Source organism: Pecten maximus, chromosome 1 (genome assembly GCF_902652985.1).
Source record: "Pecten maximus chromosome 1, xPecMax1.1, whole genome shotgun sequence".
NCBI classification, from domain to species: domain Eukaryota; kingdom Metazoa; phylum Mollusca; class Bivalvia; order Pectinida; family Pectinidae; genus Pecten; species Pecten maximus.
Window position 1 is genome coordinate 59,024,438 of NC_047015.1, and position 16,482 is coordinate 59,040,919.

At 39.1% G+C, this 16,482-nt stretch overlaps 1 protein-coding gene across 1 annotated transcript in view; it reads right to left on the reverse strand.

The window, feature by feature from the left end:
- LOC117339529 (protein zer-1 homolog) overlaps positions 1-15,842 on the reverse strand; it is a 33,148-nt gene extending 17,306 nt beyond the window's left edge. The window contains exons 1-4 of the mRNA XM_033901186.1: positions 15,247-15,842; positions 10,163-10,216; positions 8,983-9,147; positions 3,205-3,295 (exon numbers count right to left, since the gene is read on the reverse strand). Of these exons, the coding sequence (XP_033757077.1) occupies positions 3,205-3,295; positions 8,983-9,147; positions 10,163-10,216; positions 15,247-15,345 (409 nt within the window). The 5' untranslated portion in view covers positions 15,346-15,842. The remainder of the gene's footprint in view (positions 1-3,204; positions 3,296-8,982; positions 9,148-10,162; positions 10,217-15,246) is intronic.
- Positions 15,843-16,482: the final 640 nt, after the last annotated feature.

The window sequence follows — 16,482 nt, forward strand, 5'->3', positions numbered from 1 at the left end:
TAGAATGAATTCCAATACAAATCCAACAAATAATAGTCAAAAATGTGATTTCCCTATATAAACTATAGTAAAGTTTACCCCCTCCCCAGGGGCAAACGTGAGACCCCAGGGTCATGAAATTCACAATTTTGGTAAAGCACCTTAAGACCCTTCCATCTATGAAGAGTATTTGATTCTACCATATCTGAGAGTAGGGAAGAAGATTTTTGAAATTTTAGTCAATTTGACCCTTTTTGGCCCCGCCCACCAGCCCCTGGGGGTCAACCAGGGCCAACATGTACATAACATCAAACTGTAATCCAATGCTGATAATTTGAACCAAGTTAGAATGAATTCCAATACAAATCCAACAAATAATAGTCAAAAATGTGATTTCCCTATATAAACTATAGTAAAGTTTACCCCCTACCCAGGGGCAAACGTGAGACCCCAGGGTCATGAAATTCACAATTTTTGGTAAAGCACCTGAAGAGCCTTCCATCTATGAAGAGTATTTGATTCTAACATATCTGAGAGTAGAGAAGAAGATTTTTGAAATTTCAGTCAATTTGACCCTTTTTGGCCCCGCCCACCAGCCCCTGGGGGTCAACCAGGGCCAACATGTACATAACATCAAACTGTAATCCCATGCTGATAATTTGATACAAGTTAGAATGAATTCCAATACAAATCCAACAAATAATAGTCAAAAATGTGATTTCCCTATATAAACTATAGTAAAGTTTACCCCTTCCCCAGGGGCAAACGTGAGACCCCAGGGTCATGAAATTCACAATTTTGGTAAAGCACCTTAAGACCCTTCCATCTATGAAGAGTATTTGATTCTACCATATCTGAGAGTAGGGAAGAAGATTTTTGAAATTTTAGTCAATTTGACCCTTTTTGGCCCCGGCCACCAGCCCCGGGGGTCAACTAGGGCCAACATGTACATACCATCAAAGTGTCATCCCATGCTGATAATTTGATACAAGTTAGAATGAATTCCAATACAAATCCAACAAATAATAGTCAAAAATGTGATTTCCCTATATAAACTATAGTAAAGTTTACCCCCTCCCCAGGGGCAAACGTGAGACCCCAGGGTCATGAAATTCACAATTTTGGTAAAGCACCTTAAGACCCTTCCATCTATGAAGAGTATTTGATTCTACCATATCTGAGAGTAGAGGAGAAGATTTTTGAAGTTTTAGTCAATTTGACCCTTTTTGGCCGCACCCCTCAGGCCCCTGGGGGCTGGGGACCATATAATTCACAATTTTGGTTGACCTTCAGCCATAGAAACTTTCTGCCAAATTTCATTGAATTTTGTTAAGTGGTTTTTGAGAAGAAGTCGAAAATGTAAAAAGTTTACGGACGCACGACGCACGACGCACAAAAGGCGATTAGAATAGGTCACTTGAGACTTCGTCTCAGGTGACCTAAAAATTACAATTTCATAACCACTACAACATTTAAGAAAAAACAATGTGATTTCAGACCAGAAATGACTAAATATGCTCTCAGCTGTTGTGACCTTTGTAAAAGTCCATCATCACAAGCTACAACAGAGCTTTCTATACCATTAGAAATTATTTGAACAATCTAACAAATTTGACTCGTTCAACCTAGGTGATAACATTTCACTAACTTGGTATGAATCTCAGAAATCTACATTCATTCTAGAGCATTTATGGATTTGTAATTTTTGTTGAAATCAATGCCAGCAAACTATTGGATAGACCTTACGATTCTAGTTGGACAGAAGTCACATCTTACACATTATATAACCTTACGATTCTAGTCAGACAGTATTACATATTATACATTATATAACCTTACAATTCTAGTCAGACAGTATTACATATTATAAATTATATAACCTTACGATTCTAGTCAGACAGTATCACATATTATAAATTATATAACTTAGGATTCTAGTCTGACAGAAGTCACATATTATAAATTATATAACCTTACGATTCTAGTCAGACAGTATTACATATTATAAATTATATAACCTTACGATTCTAGTCAGACAGTATCATATATTATAAATTATATAACCTTACGATTCTAGTCAGACAGTATTACATATTATACGTTATATAACCTTACGATTCTAGTCTGACAGAAGTCACATATTATAAATTATATAACCTTACGATTCTAGTTGGACAGTATTACATATTATAAATTATATAACCTTACGATTCTAGTCAGACAGTATCATATATTATAAATTATATAACCTTACGATTCTAGTCAGACAGTATTACATATTATAAATTATATAACCTTACGATTCTAGTCAGACAGTATCATATATTATAAATTATATAACCTTACGATTCTAGTCAGACATTAGTCACATATTATACGTTATATAACCTTACGATTCTAGTCTGACAGAAGTCACATATTATCAATTATATAACCTTACGATTCTAGTTGGACAGAAGTCATATCTTACACATTATATAACCTTACGATTCTAGTCAGACAGTATTACATATTATAAATTATATAACCTTACGATTCTAGTCAGACAGTATCACATATTATAAATTATATAACCTTACGATTCTAGTCAGACAGTATCATATATTATAAATTATATAACCTTACGATTCTAGTCAGACAGTATTACATATTATACGTTATATAACCTTACGATTCTAGTCTGACAGAAGTCACATATTATAAATTATATAACCTTACGATTCTAGTTGGACAGTATTACATATTATAAATTATATAACCTTACGATTCTAGTCAGACAGTATCATATATTATAAATTATATAGCCTTACGATTCTAGTCAGACAGTATTACATATTATAAATTATATAACCTTACGATTCTAGTCAGACAGTATCATATATTATAAATTATATAACCTTACGATTCTAGTCAGACATTAGTCACATATTATACGTTATATAACCTTACGATTCTAGTCTGACAGAAGTCACATATTATCAATTATATAACCTTACGATTCTAGTTGGACAGAAGTCACATCTTACACATTATATAACCTTACGATTCTAGTCAGACAGTATTACATATTATAAATTATATAACCTTACGATTCTAGTCAGACAGTATCATATATTATACATTATATAACCTTACGATTCTAGTCAGATAGTATTACATATTATACATTATATAACCTTACAATTCTAGTCAGACAGTATTACATATTATACGTTAGGATTTTACCTGTAAGACTCCAGAGGCAGCTCCAGGCTCGTTCCATCGTGTCATCACAGCACGAATTCGACAACTTGTGACGGATCAGAGACAGTAGGTACTATAACACAGAGATAGACATTTAGTCACCAGGATAAACAGTCACCAGGACGGCTGACTAATACCCCATTCCCCAATCCACCCTGACACTAAAACACAGAGACAGACATTTAGTCATCAGTATAAACTGTCACCAGGATAAACTGTCACCATGACAGCTGACTAATACCCCACTCCCCAATCCACCCTGACACTATAACACAGAGACAGACATTTAGTCACCAGTATAAACTGTCACCAGGACGGCTGACTAATACCCCACTCCCCAATCTACCCAGATACTATACCACAGAGACAGACATTTAGTCACCAGGATAAACTGTCACCAGGACGGCTGACTAATACCCCACTCCCCAATCTACCCTGACAACAGATACTGTAACACAGAGACAGACATTTAGTCACCAGGATAAACTGTCACCAGGACGGCTGACTAATACCCAACTCCCCAATCTACCCGGACACTATAACACAGAGACAGACATTTAGTCACCAGGATAAACTGTCACCAGGATAAACTGTCACCAGGACGGCTGACTAATACCCCACTCCCCAATCTACCCTGACAACAGATACTATAACACAGAGACAGACATTTAGTCACCAGTATAAACTGTCACCAGGACGGCTGACTAATACCCCACTCCCCAATCTACCCTGATACTATAACACAGAGACAGACATTTAGTCACCAGTATAAACTGTCACCAGGACGGCTGACTAATACCCCACTCCCCAATCCACCCTGACAACAGATACTATAACACAGAGACAGACATTTAGTCACCAGGATAAACTGTCACCATGACAGCTGACTAATACCCCACTCCCCAATCTACCCTGATACTATAACACAGAGACAGACATTTAGTCACCAGTATAAACTGTCACCAGGACGGCTGACTAATACCCCACTCCCCAATCCACCCTGACAACAGATACTATAACACAGAGACAGACATTTAGTCACCAGGATAAACTGTCACCAGGACGGCTGACTAATACCCCACTCCCCAATCCACCCTGACACTATAACACAGAGACAGACATTTAGTCATCAGTATAAACTGTCACCAAGACGGCTGACTAATACCCCACTCCCCAATCCACCCTGACACTATAACACAGAGACAGACATTTAGTCATCAGTATAAACTGTCACCAGGACGGCTGACTAATACCCCACTCCCCAATCTAACCTGACAACAGATACTGTAACACAGAAACAGACATTTAGTCACCAGGATAAACTGTCACCATGACAGCTGACTAATACCCCACTCCCCAATCTACCCTGACAACAGATACTATAACACAGAGACAGACATTTAGTCATCAGTATAAACCGTCACCAGGACGGCTGACTAATACCCCACTCCCCAATCTACCCTGACAACAGATACTATAACACAGAGACAGACATTTAGTCACCAGGATAAACTGTCACCAGGACAGCTGACTAATACCCCACTCCCCAATCCACCCTGATACTGTAACACAGAGACAGACATTTAGTCATCAGTATAAACTGTCACCAGGACGGCTGACTAATACCCCACTCCCCAATCTACCCTGACACTATAACACAGAAACAGACATTTAGTCACCAGGATAAACTGTCACCAGGACGGCTGACTAATACCCCACTCCCCAATCTACCCTGACAACAGATACTATAACACAGAGACAGACATTTAGTCACCAGTATAAACTGTCACCAGGACGGCTGACTAATACCCCACTCCCCAATCTACCCTGACAACAGATACTATACCACAGAGATAGACATTTAGTCACCAGGATAAACTGTCACCAGGACGGCTGACTAATACCCCACTCCCCAATCCACCCAGACACTATAACACAGAGATAGACATTTAGTCACCAGGATAAACTGTCACCAGGATAAACTGTCACCAGGACGGCTGACTAATACCCCACTCCCCAATCTACCCTCATACTATAACACAGAGACAGACATTTAGTCACCAGGATAAACTGTCACCAGGACGGCTGACTAATACCCCACTCCCCAATCTACCCTCATACTATAACACAGAGACAGACATTTAGTCACCAGTATAAACTGTCACCAGGACAGCTGACTAATACCCCACTCCCCAATCTACCCTGACACTATAACACAGAGACAGATATTTAGTCACCAGGATAAACTGTCACCAGGATAAACTGTCACCAGGACGACTGACTAATACCCCACTCCCCAATCCACCCTGACAACAGATACTATAACACAGAGACAGACATTTAGTCACCAGGATAAACTGTCACCATGACAGCTGACTAATACCCCACTCCCCAATCTACCCTGACACTATAACACAGAGACAGACATTTAGTCACCAGGATAAACTGTCACCAGGACGGCTGACTAATACCCCACTCCCCAATCTACCCGGACACTATACCACAGAGACAGACATTTAGTCACCAGGATAAACTGTCACCAGGACGGCTGACTAATACCCCACTCCCCAATCTACCCTGATACTATAACACAGAGACAGACATTTAGTCATCAGTATAAACTGTCACCAGGACGGCTGACTAATACCCCACTCCCCAATCTACCCTCATACTATAACACAGAGACAGACATTTAGTCACCAGTATAAACTGTCACCAGGACGGCTGACTAATACCCCACTCCCAAATCCACCCTGATACTGTAACACAGAGATAGACATTTAGTCATCAGTATAAACTGTCACCAGGACGGCTGACTAATACCCCACTCCCCAATCTACCCGGACAACAGATACTATAACACAGAGACAGACATTTAGTCACCAGGATAAACTGTCACCATGACAGCTGACTAATACCCCACTCCCCAATCCACCCTGATACTGTAACACAGAGATAGACATTTAGTCATCAGTATAAACTGTCACCAGGACGGCTGACTAATACCCCACTCCCCAATCCACCCTGATACTGTAACACAGAGATAGACATTTAGTCATCAGTATAAACTGTCACCAGGACGGCTGACTAATACCCCACTCCCCAATCTACCCAGATACTATAACACAGAGACAGACATTTAGTCATCAGTATAAACTGTCACCAGGATGGCTGACTAATACCCCGATCCCCAATCTACCCTGATACTATAACACAGAGACAGACATTTAGTCATCAGTATAAACTGTCACCAGAATGGCTGACTAATACCCCACTCCCCAATCTACCCTGACAACAGATACTATAACACAGAGACAGACATTTAGTCACCAGGATAAACTGTCACCATGACAGCTGACTAATACCCCACTCCCCAATCTACCCTGACAACAGATACTATAACACAGAGACAGACATTTAGTCACCAGGATAAACTGTCACCATGACAGCTGACTAATACCCCACTCCCCAATCTACCCGGACACTATACCACAGAGACAGACATTTAGTCATCAGTATAAACTGTCACCAGGACGGCTGACTAATACCCCACTCCCCAATCTACCCTGACAACAGATACTATAACACAGAGACAGACATTTAGTCACCAGGATAAACTGTCACCAGGACAGCTGACTATATATAATACCCCACTCCCCAATCTACCCTGATACTATAACACAGAGACAGACATTTAGTCACCAGGATAAACTGTCACCAGGACGGCTGACTAATACCCCACTCCCCAATCTACCCTGACACTATAACACAGAGACAGACATTTAGTCACCAGGATAAACTGTCACCAGGAAGGCTGACTAATACCCCACTCCCCAATCTACCCTGACACTATAACACAGAGACAGACATCTAGTCACCAGGATAAACTGTCACCAGGATAAACTGTCACCAGGACGGCTGACTAATACCCCACTCCCCAATCCACCCTGATACTGTAACACAGAGACAGACATTTAGTCACAGGGATAAACTGTCACCAGGACGGCTGACTAATACCCCACTCCCCAATCTACCCTGACAACAGATACTGTAACACAGAGACAGATATTTAGTCACCAGTATAAACTGTCACCAGGACGGCTGACTAATACCCCACTCCCCAATCCACCCTGATACTATAACACAGAGACAGACATTTAGTCACCAGAATAAACTGTATAGGGATTGGATTTCACTTTTATGTTAACCATGCTTTTATGGAGCAATTCCTCTAAGAATATATTCTATGGGGCGCGCTAGCGCCACATTTAGAATTTATTCTTAGAGGAATTGCTCCAGTAAAGCATGGTTAACATAAAAGTGAAATCCAATCCCTATATTTACACTTACGGATGTTGTTTCTATAAGTCTTTGTGATTACAATATTTTTTCTTTGATTAAAACAGCCAATGGTGACGCTTCACAACAAATTGAGACTTTTTTTCCGCGGTAAAAAATAGTTCTGTTTTTTATTATGATATTAACATAAATAACAAAAAACATTTTGAAAGATTATCATATTTAATATTGTCAAACATGTTATTTTTATACATTTAACAATGGTAAGCAAACCCTTTGTAACTTAAATTGTAAATGTAAACAAAGCCATGTGCTTGGCGAAAGTAGTTCCCGTACCCTGTCATATTTTCATATGCAAGTTCAAAGGTCAATGTTTCCATGCAAGAATGGTAAACAAATCGGTCTGGTATTGTTATATAGTGCCAAAACTTTGCAAGTGTAAATATAAACTAGTAAAAGCATTTGGCATTTAAAAAACATAAAATTGATTCATTATGGGAATATGACATATCTATTTCAAACATGTGTCAGATTTAACTGTAGATGTTACCGTCAATGTGTCAGATTTAACTGTAGATGTTACCATCAATGTGTCAGATTTAACTGTAGATGTTACCGTCGATGTGTCAGATTTAACTGTAGATATTACTGTCATGTGTCAGATTTAACTGTAGATGTTACTGTCAATGTGTCAGATTTAACTGTAGATGTTACCGTCAATGTGTCAGATTTAACTGTAGATGTTACCGTCAATGTGTCAGATTTAACTGTAGATGTTACCGTCAATGTGTCAGATTTAACTATAGATGTTACTGTCATGTGTCAGATTTAACTGTAGATGTTACTGTCATGTGTCAGATTTAACTGTAGATGTTACTGTCATGTGTCAGATTTAACTGTAGATATTACTGTCAATGTGTCAGATTTAACTGTAGATGTTACCGTCAATGTGTCAGATTTAACTGTAGATGTTACTGTCATGTGTCAGATTTAACTGTAGATGTTACCGTCAATGTGTCAGATTTAACTGTAGATGTTACCATCAATGTGTCAGATTTAACTGTAGATGTTACTGTCATGTGTCAGATTTAACTGTAGATGTTACTGTCATGTGTCAGATTTAACTGTAGATGTTACTGTCATGTGTCAGATTTAACTGTAGATGTTACTGTCATGTGTCAGATTTAACTGTAGATGTTACTGTCATGTGTCAGATTTAACTGTAGATGTTACTGTCATGTGTCAGATTTAACTGTAGATGTTACTGTCATGTGTCAGATTTAACTGTAGATGTTACCGTCAATGTGTCAGATTTAACTGTAGATGTTACCGTCAATGTGTCAGATTTAACTGTAGATGTTACTGTCAATGTGTCAGATTTAACTGTAGATGTTACCGTCATGTGTCAGATTTAACTGTAGAGTAAACACCTTTATAATCTCGAGACATAAGTATATTTACCGTTAATGTGTCTGTCTCCTTGCCAATTGTAGATTTTTCTGGTCTCTCTGTTCGACAGGTTTCATGTAATAGTTTCAAGGCATACATTTCAAAGAAGTCACCATGGTATGAGTTGAGGACGCGGAGAAGGCAGTTCACATACCTCTTGAACAGGTGACAATATATCTGGAAAAGTACAAGAGGTCCATAGGGCCTGCATTATTCACCTAGATATTTCAGTGATTATGGCAATTAATTAATTAATTAAGCTGAAAAACATTCAAAAGCATTAAAATTATTTATCTTTCATATTCCTTCTGAGTCTTACCCCTCCAACTGATGAAGAGCATGCTCCACCAATTATATACAAAATCACGTCTTCCTCTTCCCTCTAAGATGCGTCAGACCAAATATTGACAGAATCCTTTCTACAGAAGAAAGGTTTTAAAGAATTTGAAATATTTCCCCTATTGGGCCCCATCCTTTAGGCCCCTGAGGGGGCCAGACCTACCACTTATAGATAATCTGTTCCAAAGATGGATGCCTTTGGTCGAATTCGCCGCATTGAGAAGCATGTTTCTGAGGAATAATGAACTGACATTAGTCCAGACAACACATCATGAGGCATGTTTCTGAGAAATAATGAACTGACATTAGTCCACACAACACAGCGTGAGGCATGTTTCTGAGGAATAATGAACTGACATTAGTCCACACCACACATCGTGAGACATGTTTCTGAGAAATAATGAACTGACATTAGTCCACACAACACATCATGAGGCATGTTTCTGAGGAATAATGAACTGACATTAGTCCACACCACACATCGTGAGGCATGTCTCTGAGGAATAATGAACTGACATTAGTCCACACCACACATCGTGAGGCATGTTTCTGAGGAATAATGAACTGACATTAGTCCAGACAACACATCATGAGGCATGTTTCTGAGAAATAATGAACTGACATTAGTCCACACAACACATCATGAGGCATGTTTCTGAGGAATAATGAACTGACATTAGTCCACACCACACATCGTGAGGCATGTCTCTGAGGAATAATGAACTGACATTAGTCCACACCACACATCGTGAGGCATGTTTCTGAGGAATAATGAACTGACATTAGTCCAGACAACACATCATGAGACATGTTTCTGAGGAATAATGAACTGACATTAGTCCAGACAACTCACCGCATCATGAGGCATGTTCAGGCATAAAAAGCTGCACACACAGCACTTGGCAGTCTGAAAATATAGAAACACAGTTCAGTACAGAATATCACAAACACAAACAAGGGCCCAATGGGCCCGAATCGCAATGCAGTGATCTTTTCAAATATGGATCCTGCAGTTATTTGAAAGCATGATACAGGGCCAATATAATGTCTCTCAGCACTTTGGCTATTCAGAAGTCATTTAAAGATTTAAGCATACTTGACCGACGTGACCTTGAATGAAGGTCAAAGTAATTCATTTGAACAAACTTGGTAGCCCTTCATCCCAGCATGCTAAGACCCAATATCAACTCCCTGGGACTCTTGGTTATTGAGAAGAAGTCATTTAAAGATTTCAGCATATTCGATCCCTATGACCTTGAATGAAGATCAAGGTCATTCATTTGAACAAACTTGGTAGCCCTTCACCTGAGCTTGCTACAGACCTAATATCAATTCCCTGGGACACTTGGTTATTTAGAAGAAGTCGTTTAAAGGATTTAGCCTTTTTGACCCCTGTGACCTTGAATGAAGGTTAAGGTCATTCATTTGAATAAACTTGGTAGCCCTTCACCCCAGCATGCTACAGACCTAATATCAATTCCCTGGGACTCTTGGTTATTTAGAAGAAGTCGTTTAAAGATTTCAGCCTATTTGATCCCTGTGACCTTGAATGAAGGTCAAAGTCATTAATTTGGACAAACTGTGTAGCCCTTCACCCTAGCATGCTTCAGACCTAATATCAAGTCCCTGGGTCGTTTGGTTATAGAGAAGAAGTCATTAAAAATTTTTTTTAGCATATTTGACCCCTGTGACCTTGAATGAAGGCCAAGGTCATTCATTTGAACAAATTTGGTAGCCCTTCACCCCAGCATGCTACAGACCCAATATCAACTTCCTGGGACTCTTGGTTATTGAAAAGAAGTTGTTTAAATGGAAAAGTTGACGCCGGCCGGACGGACGACATACGCCGCACCACAGCATAAGCTCACTTGCCCTTCAGGCAGGTCAGCTAAAAATAACTTAAAACAGTCATAGACAATCTGATGGGCTTTTCACCCATTTACCACAAAAGACATAAAGGTTTAATATTTCCAAATATATAAAGACTAATTTAGAATATTTCAAGTTTCCAATAAAGCCGGCATTAGAGATATTATACGTCAACGAAGGAGTTGGAAGAGGGGAGATAACTTGTACATGTCGCATAACCATTACTGTGATATCACATTACAAAATGGCTGCCGTCGCTGCCATGTTAAAGGTTTTACGAGTTTGAAAAATAACAACATTTTGTCGGCTTTCCTTCCTTAACATCTCTACCAATTTTCATCTCAATGGCACCAGTGAAACTGAAGAAAAACTTTAAAATGTGTTTTTCAACATGACAGCCATGGCGGCCATCTTAGATTTTGGACCGACCAGAGAATCTTACTGCTGGAATTTGAGACGAAGTTTAAACTGTGATTTGTCTGCATTGTCGCCATTTCTAAAAGATTAACGGGAAATATTCAAAATGGCATGTGCATAGATCTAAGAAAGAATTTAAAAAAAAAAAATCAAAAAATTAAAAAGTTGAAAATTTGGTGACCTTTAACCCCACAGCGAACATTTCTTTTGACCTCTGACTTTAAAACCTGCATTAGAAAAAGTTAGTTCCAGGAATTTTCTACAAATAATATGCCTACATGACCTCTGTATAACGAGTACTTTTAGAGGTATAGCCATTTTAAAATTTAAAGATAGGACGTCATGGTGACCATATTGGATTTGGTCAGTACCGACTCGATAATAACAAGACTTGGTCAGTACCATCTCATTTATCAAGGTTTGTGCTGAATTCCACAAAAGATCAAAGGAAATATTCAAAATGGCGTACCACGTGAACGGCAAATGTTATCGAAAATTAAAAACATCAAAATCATCAGAATGACACACTGCATCAATCTGTGTAAGAATTTTTCAAAAATGTTGAAAAAAGAAGATTTTCTAAAAATAGACAAACTTGACCCCTTAGTGAGCTTTTCAATTATATATATTTTGAATTAACATTGCATGGGAAAAAGTTAGCAACAAAGATATACTACATACAAGAGGCCCAGAGGGCCTGTATCGCTCACCTGGTTTCATGAGATATGAAACAATTAAGAACTATGCTTAAGTATATTTGCCACTGGTATTGCTATGTCAATATATATCATATGCATTTTATATGGTTAAATGAACATTGTTTTTATTGTAATTCTAAAAATGTCAATTTAGCCAAGTTGATCCCTTTTGGCCCCGCCCCTCAGCCCCCCGGGGGTCAGCCCCACCAATTGTACAATTTTGAATCCCTACCCCAAGGGGATGTTACCAAGCGAATATGAGCGATATATATATATATCCATTGCTTAGTTTCAGAGAAGAAGTTGTTTATATCAATTTAGACAAATTGACCCCTTCTGGCCCGCCCCTCAGCCCTCAGGGGGGTCAGCCCTATCATTTGTACAATTCTGAATCCTTACCCCAAGGGGATATTACCAGTCAAATATGTGAGATATCCATTGCTTAGTTTCAGAGGAGAAGTCGTTTATATCAATCTAGCCAAACTGGCCCTTTTTGGCCCCGCCCCTAAGACACCCAGGGGGTTAGCCCCACCATTTGTACAATTTTGAATTCCTACCCCAAGTAGGTGCTACAAGGCAAATACATGAGATATCCATTGCTTAGTGGCAGAGGAGAAGTTGTTTATATCAATTTAGCCAAATTGACCCTGTTTGGCCCCGCCCCTCAGCGCCCCGGGGGGTCAGTCCCACCATTTGTACAATTTTGAGTCCCCACTCAGTAGTGATGCTACCAGGTAAATATGAGCGATATCAATTGCTCGGTTTCAGAGAAGAAGTCGTTTATATCAATAGAGCCCAATTGAACACATTGGGCCCGTCCCTCAGGCCCCTGGGGGGTCAGCCCCATCATTTGTACAATTTTGAATCCCCACCTCATAGTGATGCTACCAGGAAAATATGAGTAATATCCAATGCTCGGTTTCAGAGAAGAAGTCGTTTATATCAATATAGCCCGATTGACCTCATTTGGCCCCGCCCCAGAGGCCCCCAGGGGGTCAGCCCCATCATTTGTACAATTTTTATTCCCCACCCCATAGTGATGCTACCAAGCAAATATGAGCGATATCCATTGCTCGGTTTCAGAGAAGAAGTCGTTTATATCAAAATAGCTAAATTGACCCCTTTTGGCCCCGCCCTAGAGGCGCCAAGGGGGTCAGCCCTATCATTTGTACAATTTTGAGTCCCCTACCCATAGGGATGCTTCTGACCAAATTTGGTGAAATTCCGATCAGCAGTTATGAAGAAGAAGTCAAATAAGTCAATTGTTGACGGACGGACGACAGACGGACGACGGACGGACGGACGACGGACGACGGACGCCACGGTATGGCATAAGCTCACCATGGTCCTTCGGACCAGGTGAGCTAATAATATAATACCATGACATTTTTGTTTAATTGCATTCCAGATTGTTTTACTGATGATCATCCGATGTCCTTTTAAGGAATTCTATTTACTTTAAAAAGGCTGTGTTAAAGTTGTGATGAACGGTGAAGAGAATAATGTTCCTCACTTGAACTGGCATACAGATGTACTTAATTAAGGTCAATTCTTAGATCAATTAATCTGTGATTTCTGTCATATGTTTCTTGATAAAACACATCATGATTCCCTATGTATAGCATTCCTGTGAATTACTCTTCCAATATATTTTGGTTCCTAAGTTTTCAAATTGTACTTCCTTCTGTGTATTAACTGATCTGTTACTTTGTTCCCGATAAATGGGCATACATTAACTGTTCCGGTGACTTGTTGAATCGCACATCATGTTATATACTTTGTACAAACATTTCGCTATTGACTGATTTAAAACATGCAACATCTTTACTGCTATCGGAGTCTCTGTTGCGGAAACAATTAGGTTTTGCCTTATAATCACTTCAACAAGCTCAACCAGCACGACCATTTTGTGTGGCCTATGTCTTTGAAATGATAAACCAATCAGAAGTATTCTACTTTCATTTTAAATATCAAATATAAAAACAATTGGAGATTTCACTGATCACTTTCAAATTGGAAAATCCTAGACTGAAAATAAAAATTTGACAGACGAGGGCCATTTTTATCAACCCAAGAGCTTGATGCGACTTTCCAATGTCTCATCAACTAGAGCAAACCAGGAAGCAGGGGTTATAATTTGCACCGAAAATATTTTGGAATAATCAGGGATAAAAAAGGTCATTATGTTATTTTAACTGGTTTTCTATAATTTATTTATCGAAATCATATCACTTCAACACAAACAAATACTTCGTGGAAGGAGGCATCATTGTCTACCATGTTGTTAGCATTTTTTTTGGGAAAAATTATTTCCGGTCCCAACCTGAACTCATCTGGATCGCGATTTATTATAGAAATAAGTGACATTTTGATTCATCTGAGAGTTCCGAATGAATTTGTTCTGGTGAAATTTAGCGACGATCGCCTAAGGTGGCTGTTTCACAGTAAAGTGCCCAATTGTGAAAAATAAGGCACAGGTTTTAGACTTTGTCTGGCCTCCACCAAGGAATCTATCAGCCACATGTCCTAACTTTGGCAGTTTTGATTAGTGTTTCATGCGAAAAAGTTATTATAAGGAATTTGACCTCTGTGACCTTGAATATGAGTCAACATCATTTCTTTGTCGGGCCTCAACCACAGAACCTATCAGCCAAAATCCATAACCCTGTGACCCTTCGGGCCAGGTGAGCTAAAAATAGCAATGACATACTTATATTGTCCAAATCAAAGATGGCTGCCTCTATACTATTTTTCAATGTGATTAGAAATCTGATCATGAACTAGTGGAATATACATGTACGCATCTTATTTGAGAAATTCAAGACAGCTGCCTGTTGGCCATTTTGTTTTCCTGATCAGTCTTAGTACAGATAATGTCTGACTAGGGACCAATGGGAACCTATATGTATACACAAGATATCTGAGAACAGTATTGATCATGTTGTATACTTACATAAGTGTCGTTTTTCACCTGATTCACACATGAAATGAGCGTCTCCACTATGAAGGTTCGTATTCTCTGGGGTAGAACCTGACTCTTCCCGTTTATCATCAGGAACAGACAGGCACTGAAACGTCACAACATACACTGATAAACTAGTCCCTGACACTTCTGTTATCATCAGACACAGACAGGCACTGAAACGTCACAACATACACTGATAAACTAGTCCCTGATACTTCTGTTATCATCCGACACAGACAGGCACTGAAACGTCACAACATACACTGATAAACTAGTCCCTGACACTTCTGTTATCATCCGACACAGACAGGCACTGAAACGTCACAACATACACTGATAAACTAGTCCCTGACACTTCTGTTATCATCCGACACAGACAGGCACTGAAACGTCACAACATACACTGATAAACTAGTCCCCGACACTTCTGTTATCATCCGACACAGACAGGCACTGAAACGTCACAACATACACTGATAAACTAGTCCCTGACACTTCTGTTATCATCCGACACAGACAGGCACTGAAACGTCACAACATACACTGATAAACTAGTCATTTAGTCTCCAAGTACCTAAATCTCACAACAATATATTCTCCAAATTATCCAGGTTAAATTGTCAGAGGCAAAAAGCAAACACATAGCAATTGTCAACTGAAATATTTCAGGGTAAACATGTAGGCCTTGTCAAATGAAATATTTCAGGCTAAACATGTAGGCCTTGTCAAATGAAATATTTCAGGCTAAACATGTAGGCCTTGTCAATTGAAATATTTTAGGGTTAACATGTAGGCCTTGTCAAATGAAATATTTCAGGGTTAACATGTAGGCCTTGTCAAATGAAATATTTCAGGGTTAACATGTAGGCCTTTTCAACTGAAATATTTTAGGGTTAACATGTAGGCCTTTTCAACTGAAATATTTTAGGGTTAACATGTAGGCCTTGTCAAATGAAATATTTCAGGGTTAACATGTAGGCCTTGTCAAATGAAATATTTCAGGGTTAACATGTAGGCCTTTTCAACTGAAATATTTAGGGTAAACATGTAGGCCTTGTCAAATGAAATATTTCAGGCTAAACATGTAGGCCTTGTCAATTGAAATATTTTAGGGTTAACATGTAGGCCTTGTCAAATGAAATATTTCAGGGTTAACATGTAGGCCTTGTCAAATGAAATATTTCAGGGTTAACATGTAGGCCTTTTCAACTGAAATATTTCAGG